The following is a 13,205-nucleotide window of genomic DNA, read 5'->3' as shown; positions in this document are numbered from 1 at the left end:
GTCTGTTGATCCTCACCATTGTTGAGAATTGTGTGCTGAGGTACAGGTACATCTCAAAAAATTAGAATATCGTGAAAAAGTTAATTTGTTCTTGTAACTTATTTCAAAAAGTGAAACTTTCATATATTTTAGATTCATTCCATGTAAAGTAAAACATTTCAAAAGCTTTTTTTTATTATTTTGATGATTATAGCTTACAGCTCATGAAAGTCAAAAATCAGTATCTCAAAATATTAGAATATTTACATTTGAGTTTCGATTCATGACCATCCCTACAGTATAAATTCCGGGTATCTCTTGTTCTTTGAAACCACAATAATGGGGAAGACTGCTGACTTTGCGATGATCCAGAAGACGAACATCGACGCCCTCCACAAAGAGGATAAGTCACAGAGGGTCATTACTGAAAGGTGTGGCTGTTTACAGAGTGCTGTATCAAAGCATATTAAATGCAAAGTTGACTGGAAGGGAGAATTTGGGTAGGTGCACAAGCAACAGGGATGACTGCAAGCTTGAGAATACTGTTAAGCAAAGCTTATTCAAACACTTGGGAGAGCTTCACAAGGAGTGGACTGAAGCTGGAGTCAGTGCATCAAGAGTCACCACGCTCAGACGTCTTCAGGAAAAGGGCTACCAAGCCACGTCTGAACCAGAGACAATGTCAGAAGTGTCTTACCTGGGCTGTGGAGAAAAATAACTGGACTGTTGCTCAATGGTCCAAAGTCCTCTTTTCAGATGAAAGTAAATTTTGCATTTCATTTGGAAATCAAGGTCCCAGAGTCTGGAGGAAGAATGGAGAGGCACAGAATCCATGTTGCTTGAAGTCCAGTGTGAAGTTTCCATAGCCAGTGATGATTTGGGCTGCCATGTCATCTGCTGGTGTTGGTCCACTGTGTTTTCTGAAGTCCACAGTCAACGCAGCCATCTACCAGGAAATTTTAGAGCACTTCATGCTTCCTTCTGCTGACAAGCTTTATGGAGATGCTCATTTCATTTTCCAGCAGGACTTGGCACCTGCCAACACTGCCAAAGGTACCAAAAGCTGGTTCAGTGACCATGGTGTTACTGTGCTTGATTGGCCAGCAAACTCGCCTGACCTGAACCCCATAGAGAATAGAGAATCTATGGGGTATTGTCAAGAGGAAGATGAGAAACACCAGACCCAACAATGCAGATGACCTGAAGGCTGCTATCAAAGCAGCCTGGGCTTCCATAACACCTCAGCAGTGCCACAGGCTGACTGCCTCCATGCCACGCCGCATTGATGCAGTAATTCATACAAAAGGAGGCCCAAGCAAGTATTGAGAGCATAGAAATGAACATACTTTTCAGAAGCCTGACATTTCGGTTTAAAATATATATTTTTTTATTGATCTTATGGAATATTCAAATTTTCTGAGACACAGAATTTTCATTATCTGTAAGCCATAATCATCAAAATTTCAACAAAGGCTTGAAATATTTTACTCTATGTGTAATGAATCTATATAATATATGGGTTTCACTTTCTGAAATGAGTGACAAAAACTATTGACTATGATATTCAAATTTTTTGAGATGTATAGTACCTGTATATGTGCATTATTGCATCTTGTTTAATGCATTTGTCTTTCAGCATAAATGTTTGCCTTTAGAGGCAAATACAACCCATATTATGCAGAAGGCTTTGAAAATAAACACAAATCTAAAAGGAAAGAGGATTGTTAAAAGAGATTAACATTGCTAAATGCTAAAAAATCTTTGGCTGCTCTGACAGATCTTTTATCACTCAATAGACTGACATTTATTCATTAGATGAACTCAAGTTTTTAAGTTGTCGGTTGCCAACTGAGTTAACTTAAGTTGACTGCCATATGCCTTATGTTTTTGAGTTAGGTCAACTTTTTTTTTTTTTTGACAGTGCGGGGGTTATTTATATAATTATCAGGAATTTTATTTTTATTTTTTTATTTTTTCTGGAAGTGACCTAAGCCTTTAATAATGTGCCAGTTTCTTATTTGTATGAAATTAAAATTTATAGGGACAACAACCTCCAGGCTTCAAAAATGACACAAGTCCATGATAAAAACAATAAAATTATAAAATATAACATAAAAAAATACAGCTGTACACAAATATATCTATACAGCTATATGCCATGCCTTCTGAAGCTATATGATAAATTTGCCTGTTGAATAGAGGAAATTAAAGTCATTATTCACTTTAGTAACTTAGTTACTAAGTTGAAATCATTAATCAGATAAGTGAGATTTGTAAAAGAATCTTGGGTAAAAATGGATCAATTGATTTATTAAAAGAATCTAACAAAACATTTGTTTATAATAATTTGGACAGTGCTAACTCACTCTGTCACAGCTTAAATTTCAATCTGTTCTTCATTCAAAGCTACTGTATGGAATGTTTTGAGACTTAACATTTCACAACCCCAGTCCTAAATGACCTTCATTATATTGAAAAGAAAATTCACTATAATGATACGCAATATAATGGCCAGAATTCTTGTAATTTCACATCCCAACCCCAATGAATAGCTCAGCTCTAAATCTGCTGCCCACTGCTTTTCAAGGAAAGTGAATTGTGTTTGACTTAAAGTATACAGGGTGTCAAGAGTGGTTGTAGTATCTGTGTTAGCCGGCCTGGTGAGTCCCATCTCATCGTGCTTTGAGGTGTAAGGCAGCCAACTGATTCAGCCATTTCCTGCTCATCCCAGCTCTCCCGGCCTCACACATCTCCCCTTATTCTGTTCTTCAGTGCTGAGCTAACGTGTTGGCACAGGCTCTGACACTCGATTCAATAAAGTGAAATTCAGCTGAACAGCTGTCACTTTGCCAGTTTACAAAGCTTTTAAGGTGTAAACTAACTGCAAGTAAATTGTGCGCGAGTGCGTTTGTGTCTACACGACAAGGTCAGTTAGAGTCACTTCTGCGCTCTTCTTGTCTACACGCTTCTTTCTTGGCGCTTTGCTGTGAGAGCTGGGATTTATAATGAGGGACCACTTAAATGTGTAGACTAACAATCATCTTGGTTGAGTCGTTTTTCCGGAAGATTCCTGCTAATTAGAGCCCATCGGTTCAGGCAGGTCCCTTATGGAGCTGTTAGAGAGCTGCTGGAGATGATGACTGGATCGGCACCCGTTTGGTAACACTTTCACAAAATCCTGTTCTCAAGACTAAAATAAACATGTTGGAAACTACTAAGAAGAGCATTTCTAAAGCTGGATTTGAAATATCCCTTGAGACATGAGCTCGATGTGGAACAGGTTTCTGAAAGCTTTGAAATTTCAAGTTCATTTGGTATGTTGTTCATTATTTCATGTAGAAGTTCATCTGGTATTCTAGTATATGAAAGATTAAAACAAACCAAAACAGGCTATGTTTCCATCCAGTCCGATATACTTGAGATCATATTTGGCTGCTTCTGTCTCCAAGGGGTCGCTCTCCGCGGTATCATCCATGGCGAACACAGCTTTCTGTCTGAACTCTGCATTGTCGTCAAAGTTGATTTTAGCATCAAAGCAAACCACTGTGGACAGACAGCAGAAAAGTGTTGGAACATATTGTCATATACTGCATTTCAATGCACTTTTGTGTCAAACTCGTACTAAAGTATACAGGGAAATATAAACAAACAGCATAAAAAAGCAAAGTTAAATTTCAAATTTTACAGGTCATTTGTGTTATTCCAAAAACTGCAGTTCACACAAACAAATTGAACAAACCTTTTCTCTAAGGTCATTAATTTTGTAATAATTCTGGATTAAAATCAATTAGAAATTTTTGTAAGGCTTAAATGTAAATGCCTACACCTTTCTTTAAAATAAGGAGAGAAGAAATTCTGTTTGTATACACACATAGTACTATTCAAAAGTTTGGGGTCAGTAAGTTTTATTTTGTTTATTTATTTATTTTTCAAAAATATTTTTTTATGTATTTTAATTTATTTATTGATTGATTTTTTTTTTGTGAAAGAAGAAATAAATATTATTCAGCAAGGATGCATTAAATTGATTAAAAGTGACAAAGACATGATTTATGATGTTACAAAATATTTATATTTTTAAAATATTTATATTTTACTTTTTATTTATCAAAAAACTAAACAAAATAAACCATCACAGATAACAATAACAATGTTGCTTGAGCACTAAATCATCATATTAGAATGATTTCGGAGGGATCATGTGACACTGAAGACTGAAAATTCATTACAATAGAAATATTTGACCAAAAATAAATGCAGCTTTATTTTAAATGTAGTTATATGTATCTAGTGCATGTGGCAAATTGGTGACAGCAGTTCCAAATCCAATAATTCACATCGAGTGAAAGGGAGCTGCATATAAGTGTAAACAGTTATACAGCGCTGATGACAAAAGCCCATAGTAACAACATGATCTTTACTGACACTATGTACGTCTATAGAACTCATATTGTGCAGCGGGAGCATCTTATACAACAAACAGCCACATAAACACAGAAGCTGTATCAGAAAATTAGCCTGGGAATAGCGTTTTCTGTGACTGTCTTGGCCATATGTGACCAGACCCAGCAAGTTTCTCATTTGTAGTGTTTTGCAGCCTCTCGAGCCTGCAAGGGCTCGGCGCTGCCTAACAAAGCTAATCTGTGAAGGGAAGTACACTGGGTTCACTGAGCTATTATCAAACTCAACTTTACACTGTTACCAGGAGAGTTTCACTTACTTTTGCAGGGGACTATGGGTAAAGAACAGATAAGGAAAGAAGATGAATGCAAAGCAGAGACAGTAACAAAGAAACTAGATCAGTTTCACCACTGCAAGCTGACAAAAAAAGCGTTTTTTTATGTTTATTGAAAACATGCAGTTTGAGAATACGTTTGAAAGTGCTTTAAGTAGGAGACCAAGACAGCTATTGTCACTTTTGACAAATAAAACAAAGCAAACAATGCATCTAAAGACAGCCAAAGCCATTTGTTGACTTTTGTTTTGATGCTGCTGTCAAGAAAACATCACGATTAATGATAGTGTTTCCTGAAAAGATCTTCATAGACAAAAGAGATTTTCATAGACAAACAAACTAACCGAAAAAATAAATGAAAGCCTGAAATAAAGACAAATGTACAGAGAAATATAAAGAGTTGAGAAAAATAGAGAAAGGTGAAAAAAAATTAATATTAAAATTGTAAGATTGAAAATTAAATTAAATAAAATTAGAAAATACAAATAATGTTATTCAAAAATACAAAAACTACAGTTTGCGCAAACTAAACAAATCTTATCTGTAATCTCAATAATTCTGCAATAATCTCTGGATTAAAATCAAATTTATATTTTTCTAAGGATTAAATATAAGACAAATATACAGAGAAATATAAAGAGTTAAGAACAATAGAGAAAGGTAAAAAATAATGATTAAAAATTTAAAGGTTAAAAATTATAATAACAATAATAATACAATAATAATAAAGAAAAAATATAGCTGCAAGCAGCAATGACGGGGCCAAGCACATCAGCGGCAAAATGAGGAGCTAAGCATAGCACGGAGCATCAGACCAGTTGCAGAAATGAGTAATAAAAGCCATTTTAGGATTATTTTAGTCAAAACAGCTGAAAAATCATATATAAACCAACCATGATTTATTGGCTTATCGCGTTTGACCAACAGGTGGCACCGTTATCAAATCGATGTGGTGTGTTCTGTGTGAGTTGACAATGGCACACACAAAGTTTGGTGTCAATATGCCAAAGCATTGCAGAGATACGGCCTCAAGTGTCATTTTGGCATCATGCCTCAAATTCATTGTTGTGGTATGTGAAAACCGTTTTGTCTATCAACATGAGATCCATAACTTTTTGTCAGCATGGTCTGAAGATATGATTCGATTTTGGTGAAAATCGGACCAAGGGTCTAGGAGGAGTTGGAAAAAGTAGGTTTTTAAAGAAAATCAAAAGGGCAGAGAGGAAGTTTGGCTGACTATGTCAACATTGGTATGACTGTTCTCATCATAACCCAAGGAATCTATTAATACCAGTCTCATTACAATAGGCAAAATTCACAGAAAGATATAAGCATTTATTTGAAATTTCATTATAACTTTTGACCACAAGCTGGCACTGTTTCAAAACTTTTTGAGTACTTTCAGGTCATGGTCTCCATGGTACATATAAAGTTTCGTAATGGTACACCAATGCATTCGTAAAATATAGCATTTTTAATCACAATACCCTATTATAGTCAATGGCAATTTCATGTTTTGTTCAATTATAGCGCCACCAAGAGGCACAATCCTTCCCAATTTTTTATGTGTGCTTAGAGTGTGTCCATACATGTGTGTCAATTTTGGTGAAAATATCTCATTTTGTTTTGGAGTTATAGACATATTTGTGTGTAAGTAGATGAAAAATGACTGACTGTTGAGTTTGTTTGCATTTTTGTGCCACTAACTATAAACATTTTGGCAATTGGGCATTCCATTATCAATGGGACGCTATGTTTCCGAACTTCCCACGGTGGTTTCGTGTCGATCGGAGTAACGGTTTCTAAGATATTGCCAGATGTTTTTTAAGCGCTAAAATGCAATGTAGCACAAACCATAAGGCTAAACCTGGCAAGTTTGGTATCGATGGACTCGGCAACGATTCCATCGAGGAGTCTAAAAAGGTGACTCCTGTGAAAATATGTCAACCCCACCCAAAGTTATAAGCATGTGAAAATTTGATTTTACCACTAGGTGGCGCTGCTTCGACACTTCTCAGGCTCCTTCAGGGCATCGTGCTGATGACCCATACCAAGTTTTGTAACAATACGTTAATGCGTTCGTAAAATATAGCATTTTACTACAAAATTCAACGTGGCCAACGCCCCAAACGCCCAATATGCATTGTTCATATCTCCTGACCACTAGGTGGCACAGCGCCGAAACACTGCAGGTCGCCTCAGGTCATGCTTGTTATAAAACACACCAAGTTTCGTCTCAATACGCCAAACCCTTGCGGAGATATAGCCTCAGATCCATTCTTGCGTGCTTTTCGGCGAATTCGTTAGTGGGGTATTCGAAAACGCTTGGACGAATCGACTTGAATTCCATAACTTTTTGCCTCCATGGTCTGTAGATGATCTGAGCTGTGAGAATCGGACTAACCGTCTAGGACGAGTTCGACAAAGTAGGTTTAACGAATAATTGAAGATATCGAAAAAAGTAAACCTTACGATTTTTGAATTTTGGACTGGACTCGGCTTGAGCCAAGGATTCAGAGAAAAAAAAAGAATTTTCATTTTGTGGCTTACGATTCAAATGTTATTAGCATTTAAAAATTGAATTTTTGGACAAGTGGTGGCGCTAGAGAGTTTGAGTTAGAGACTCCAAATTTGCTGTGTTTACTATTGACACTATCATCTATCAGTGTGCCAAATTTTACAACTTTCCCGCAATCGGTTCTGTGGGCTGCCATTCATTTTCTGGTGGAAGAAACGGAAGAAGAATAAGAACGCTAACGATTACAATAGGTGCCTACGCACCTTCGGCAGTCTGCTCTGATTGGCCAGCTGACCCAGTTCATTGTGATTGGCCGAACACCACAAGCACGAGTCGGAAATGTAACGCCCCTTTCCATAATCGTGAGCTTTAGCTTTCAAAATAATGTAAAGACAGTTAATAATGTCGTTAGTTTTACCATCAACTATCATCAAGCCCGAGAGGGGAACAGAGTCACGTGACAGACACAGTAATGATGCTCCTATGTGTTTGCAGTACGAAACGAAACGGTCGTCCATAAAATGCATTGTGATAACATCTGGGTTGTGCTGTTCTGTTGTAAGTAATCTAATGATTCCTAAATGCATATACTTTCGGAAGGCCAAATAAAGTGTTTTTGCTTTCACATAGAAACACACTACTGCGGTTACTGAAACCATGCCTTCTTTCTTTGCGTGAACATTTGGGCGGCATTACGCAAATATTTCCACATCGTGATGTAGACATGTGAGGGCGTGTTTGAATGAGCCGTTTTAGGGGGCATGGACGAGTCTTAACTTTTATAAAGAATATCTCTTTGGTTTTGAGACTTTAGTCTTTGCAGCTTCAGGGATCTTATCTATGCACAAACAGCTTGTAAACACTCCAAAGAGAAAGGAAAACTTGAAATCGCATCATATGACCCCTTTAATTAAAAATAATTAAATACACACACACACACAGTATATATAAAATTAAATAAAAATATGAATAAAAAATTAAAATAAAATGAGAAAAGATAATAAAAGAAAAAAAGAAATTAAAAGAACAAACATACAGAAAGGAAAAAAAGTAGAGAAAATGTGGTGGCACTTTTGTGAAGGCCCCTATGAGGACTAAATCATTTTGCCATTATGGTGCAGGGCCGAGATGATTTCTCTCCCCTTCTTTAATTTGACAGGCATTACCCTCTCTGGACCTACTGTATGTAATTTCATACCAATAAACGTTACAACATCCTACATCATTTCCTAACAGGTACCTATAAAAAAAACAAGTGGAAATGGTACTGGGAGTAGTATTTGGTCATATTACGAACATATTTGTGCCAGTGTTACGTGGGAGAAGCCCTGTAAAGTTTTGCTGAGGCAGCACTCTCCATATCCACGAGTTTGATATAAACATTAGTGTGAAATGACATTTATCCTTGGAAGCTGCAAAGTCCTATTTGGATCTTTACAGAAGCTCTTATGCAATCCGTGAGCAAGCGTTTTTGTCTGTCATTCACGCACGAACACACACACGCATGTCTTACCTTGTCCCTCAGGTGTTTCTCCGAGCGGATTGACTTCGACTTGAGTGGCGTCGACTTTGAGGAACAGATCATAGAGTCGCTTAATCTGATCTGCAGCCTGTGACAGAAGCACAGAGAGCACTAATTACCCAGCTGCACAGCTCTGAGAGCTTATATAAGCCATTCAAACTACTTTGACATCTCACAAGCACATCTGAACACAAATATTTATTCGTTCAGGGTTATATACTGTACACTGTGCAATAATGAGGACGCATCTCTAACCGGACACTTGCTCCGCTGGTCAGAAAGGTCGCTGGCGAGACAAAGAGAAGTTGCCGTGGAAAACTTCAAACGTGACCGAAATTGATTTGGAGTCGGTAGGGCCATTAACTCAGCAGGGAGTCACGGTGGCAGTTAATGGGTCCCTGCTGAGAGACATTCCAACGTCCAGCAGCTCTCTCCAATTCCCAGCAGCTATGCAAATCAGGCTTACGACTGGAAAACGGCTGGAAATTGGATAGTGAGATTTGCTAGTTATATGAGATTTTGTAATACATTGATTTGTTAATGATTTTCTATTTTGTGCTTTTTATAACAATTTCATAATACTGTTATACATATTTTTTAATCGATAGGTTCTGTAACTTTTCATACTTTCATGGAAGATTTCATATTTTTGCATTTCATAATTTTGTGACATTTAAATATTTTAATATTTTTTTAAATGTAATGTTTTGTGATACTTTTACGTGATAATTTTATAGTTCTGTAACACTGTCGTGAAAGATTTTATAATAATTTGTAGAATATCAGAGACTGAATCAGACAAATTTAAGATGCGATCAGAACATTGAAACATGAGGAGCTGGAATTCCAGAGAGGCCCAAGGAAACAGAATGCCGTAAATCAGATTCCTAGCTCCAACTAGTCTGAAGCAAGTAAACTAACCAGCAAGCCTCTTTCACAGAACAGCTTACAACCTTGAGACAAAAGAACACTTATTGATAATTCTAATTCAGGAAGGAGACTGTCAAATTTGGGGCAAGTAATCAAGACTGATGGTCAAAGAGATGACAGTCACATGTAAACCTGTGATAGAAAATCACAAGCTACAGACTGTTTTGGGCAGGTCTCCCCCCATACAAGACAAAGACTTAGACTGGAATTCCTTAGGAGACCTTGTAACTTCTCTCTGGTAGTCACAGAACATGCCTTTTATTCTCCATAGAACTACACAGAGACGATATTTTCATATGCACTAAAAATCATCTTAAAAGGACTTTTCTGCATAGAAATAACCTATATTATGTTTGTAGCCCACACATTAGATTATCATGTTTTAATCAAATATTATGTATGTTTTTTATCACTATTGAATAGCTGAAGGATTCCTATGCGTGTTTGGTATGTATGAGTTTGAAAAATCATGCTTTAAATGTTTCTTCCAATCAATTCTTTGTCAAATGCATCATAGTCTTGTTATAGAAATCATGTTCAAAAGTATACTTTGCAAGAGCCTGTAAAGTTCGGACCTCTGACTGAACAGATAACGTTGATTTATTGATTGGGTAAAGGAACAGAGCAACACCCCAAGCAAGGACAGTATCTAATTGGTCAAGACGTCCAGATGGGACGGTCTGAAAGCAGAGTTTAAAAACTCAGGACACAAACTCTTAGTCTCCTTCTCCTCTTTTGCCACCGCGTTTTGACGCTGCACTTTGAGCTTGCTCTGGCCTACGTACCAGCTGCTACCACAATGAGAAGAAAAACCACCTAGTCTCGTTACATCCTTTTATTCTTATTCTTTTACTTTAGTTTCTTTTCTTTCTGTGGAGTTCTCAGTTTAAGTTTTGCCACCGCGCCTCGTCTCCGAGTTCAACTTGAGTCTGTGACCGCCTCAAAATTTCTACCAGCCACAACTCCGCATCCTCAGCCAACCCCAACCATTGGCTTCCCAAGACGTCACTTCAACGACTACTGAACTCTCAGCCAATCAGCAACTTCGGGGAAGCCCCTTTCCTGCAAGGTCCTCAGCTGGTCACCTGAGCAATGGGTGGGTTCAAACAAAAGGTGCTATCTTCTAAGTTGTGTATCAGATCCAGATGTGAATACCTGTAAATAAAAGCTGAAATGTTAATCTCTCATCTCATATTCATCTTTTGATGTCAAACCCAAATGTTTTCAGTCTACAGCAAAAATAAAAGAAATTGACCTTACTGTTCCAATACTTTTGGAGGGGAGTGTGTGTGTATATATATATATATATATATATATATATATATATATATATATATATATATATATATATATATATATGCCTACTGTGCCTTTTCTGTGCAAAAACGAGAGTATGGATCCTTTTTGACAAATTAAAATTCATGCTCATAATCACAGTAATCTCCTAATTCACAAAAATTATTATTATTTTTTTTTTTTAATATTACAAAGTAAAAGGTAAAAGTTATTATTTGTAAAACGTTCACAAATCATTTTTTTGTTTTGTTCATTCCTTCATTAATATCATTACGAAAGGCAGCATCTGATTCAGTTTACCACAGCTAAGGTTTGACGAGAGGTTAAGACAGGAAAGATAACTGACTGCTGATTGCTCTACACTTTGCTTTTTCATGTGCTTTCTGAAAGCATGTCATCCTAACAAATTCTACTTTCAAAGCGCTTAAGAGCTAAAATGACATCTCCCTTCCCCATAGCCAACGGAAGCGCTTTTGATAATGAGCGCATGCTGACAGAAAACATTGTAGCGCTGCTCTCATCAGCACGCACAGGCAAGCGCCGGCTCCTTGTCATATCGCTGCACTTCAAAGTGGTGAAGCTGAGTTAACGGTATACTGCATCCCAAACATTCTAATTAGCATTGACTCAAATAGATGCTCCCACAAGATGCGCTGTAAAAGCATGACTTTAGAAGAGCCAAACTGACAAGCCAGACATTTAGCAGTAATTTCCATAATGCTAAGCTTCTCCAATGTCTGTACAGACAAAATCATACACTTGTATACACAGATAAACAATGTTGAGAGACTTTATAAGTTAACATGATTTAGCCTAATGACATCAACTACTACAGATTCCTTTAAATGTAAGGTTGAAAACACTGATTCTTTACAAACTTTACTTGCCCTTAGTTTTAATAGGAATATTTCCTCAATATGCACTGAAGGGAGATGAGGTTAATATTAAAAATAGGCCTTTTTTAAGAGGTTTCATAAATGCCCCCCTACTTTTTGTCAACAGTGCTTATAAATAAAATCAACAGATGGATCTGAAAATAATTGGTAAATCATACTGTAATCTCAATTCACTGTACAAATATTTCAGACATTCATAACATTTATGAATCATTTCATTTAATTCTTTTTAACAAGTGCTGTCAAGCAATTCATTGTGATTAATCGCATCCAAAATAAACGTTTTTATTCACATAATAGATGGTTATGTGCTGTGTATATTTGTTTTGCATATATAAATACACACACATGCATGTATATATTTAAGAAAAATGTAATGTTTATATATTAAATACATGTATATATAATATAAATTATATTAATATAAATATATACATGTAAATATTTTCAAAATATAAACTGTATGTGTTTGCATTTATATACAAATAATTATGTAAACAAAAACTTGGACGCGATTAATCGTTTAAGAGCACTATCTTTAACATGCAATCATATTTTAACTTTCTGTAACAAATGTATAATACTTCTTGCCTTCTTGTAATACTTTTATAGAATTTTTGATACTTTAGCATTTCATAGTTTTGCAACACTTGTGAAAGACTTTTGTAATACAGTCATATTTCATATTCTCGCAAAACCTTTGTAGACGAGGAAAAACTTTTGTCTTTCATTAACATTTAGTAGATTTCCTATATTTCCATATATTTCATGTGTATGTAATACTTCTGTATACATTTTACATTTTATGATTTCATAATTATTTCAGACTTTGTAAGATAAAATTTAAATATTTTGACCTTCTGGAATAATTTAGTAGATTTTGTAATGCTTTCACATTTCATAAATTGGTAATACTTAAATTTTGTAATTCATACTCTTAAATTCCCTCCTAAATTCCCAAAATATAAAGAGCAATAGGTAAATGTTAAGTGTCCATAAATATTTGTACAGTTATCTGAACGCTAGATTTAACAATAGTTATAACATACAATTTTTGTATTTGACTCACATTAAGTGACAGGTTAGGATAAATGCACATTTTGTGAAAATGAGGAAACAGGAGTCACTCAGAGACCCTGTACGAGGCCTTGGTATAACTGTCATTAAATCTTACAGGTTTAAACTCGTGCTTATCATTTACGGCGAAGGCAGTCACGGCAAATCTGCGACCTGTTTATAGGTGGCAGTTTATGTGAACGATGTACCAGCACGAACTGTTGATGACCGGTGATGTCTGCTGAGGCCTAAACGCGTACAAGAAATGTTTAA

At 36.1% G+C, this 13,205-nt stretch overlaps 1 protein-coding gene across 1 annotated transcript in view; it reads right to left on the bottom strand.

Annotated features, from left to right (window-relative positions):
- Positions 1 to 13,205, bottom strand: part of LOC306855419 (succinate--CoA ligase [GDP-forming] subunit beta, mitochondrial) — a 116,597-nt gene that overhangs the window by 45,197 nt on the left and 58,195 nt on the right. The window contains exons 7-8 of the mRNA XM_079394129.1: positions 8,746 to 8,842; positions 3,361 to 3,522 (exon numbers count right to left, since the gene is read on the bottom strand). Of these exons, the coding sequence (XP_079250255.1) occupies positions 3,361 to 3,522; positions 8,746 to 8,842 (259 nt within the window). The remainder of the gene's footprint in view (positions 1 to 3,360; positions 3,523 to 8,745; positions 8,843 to 13,205) is intronic.

Source organism: Barbus barbus (genome assembly GCF_936440315.1).
Source record: "Barbus barbus genome assembly, chromosome: 35".
In the NCBI taxonomy this organism is placed as follows: Eukaryota; Metazoa; Chordata; class Actinopteri; order Cypriniformes; family Cyprinidae; genus Barbus; species Barbus barbus.
The sequence above is the reverse complement of the archived record's forward strand: the minus strand, read 5'-3'. Positions and strand labels throughout refer to the sequence as shown.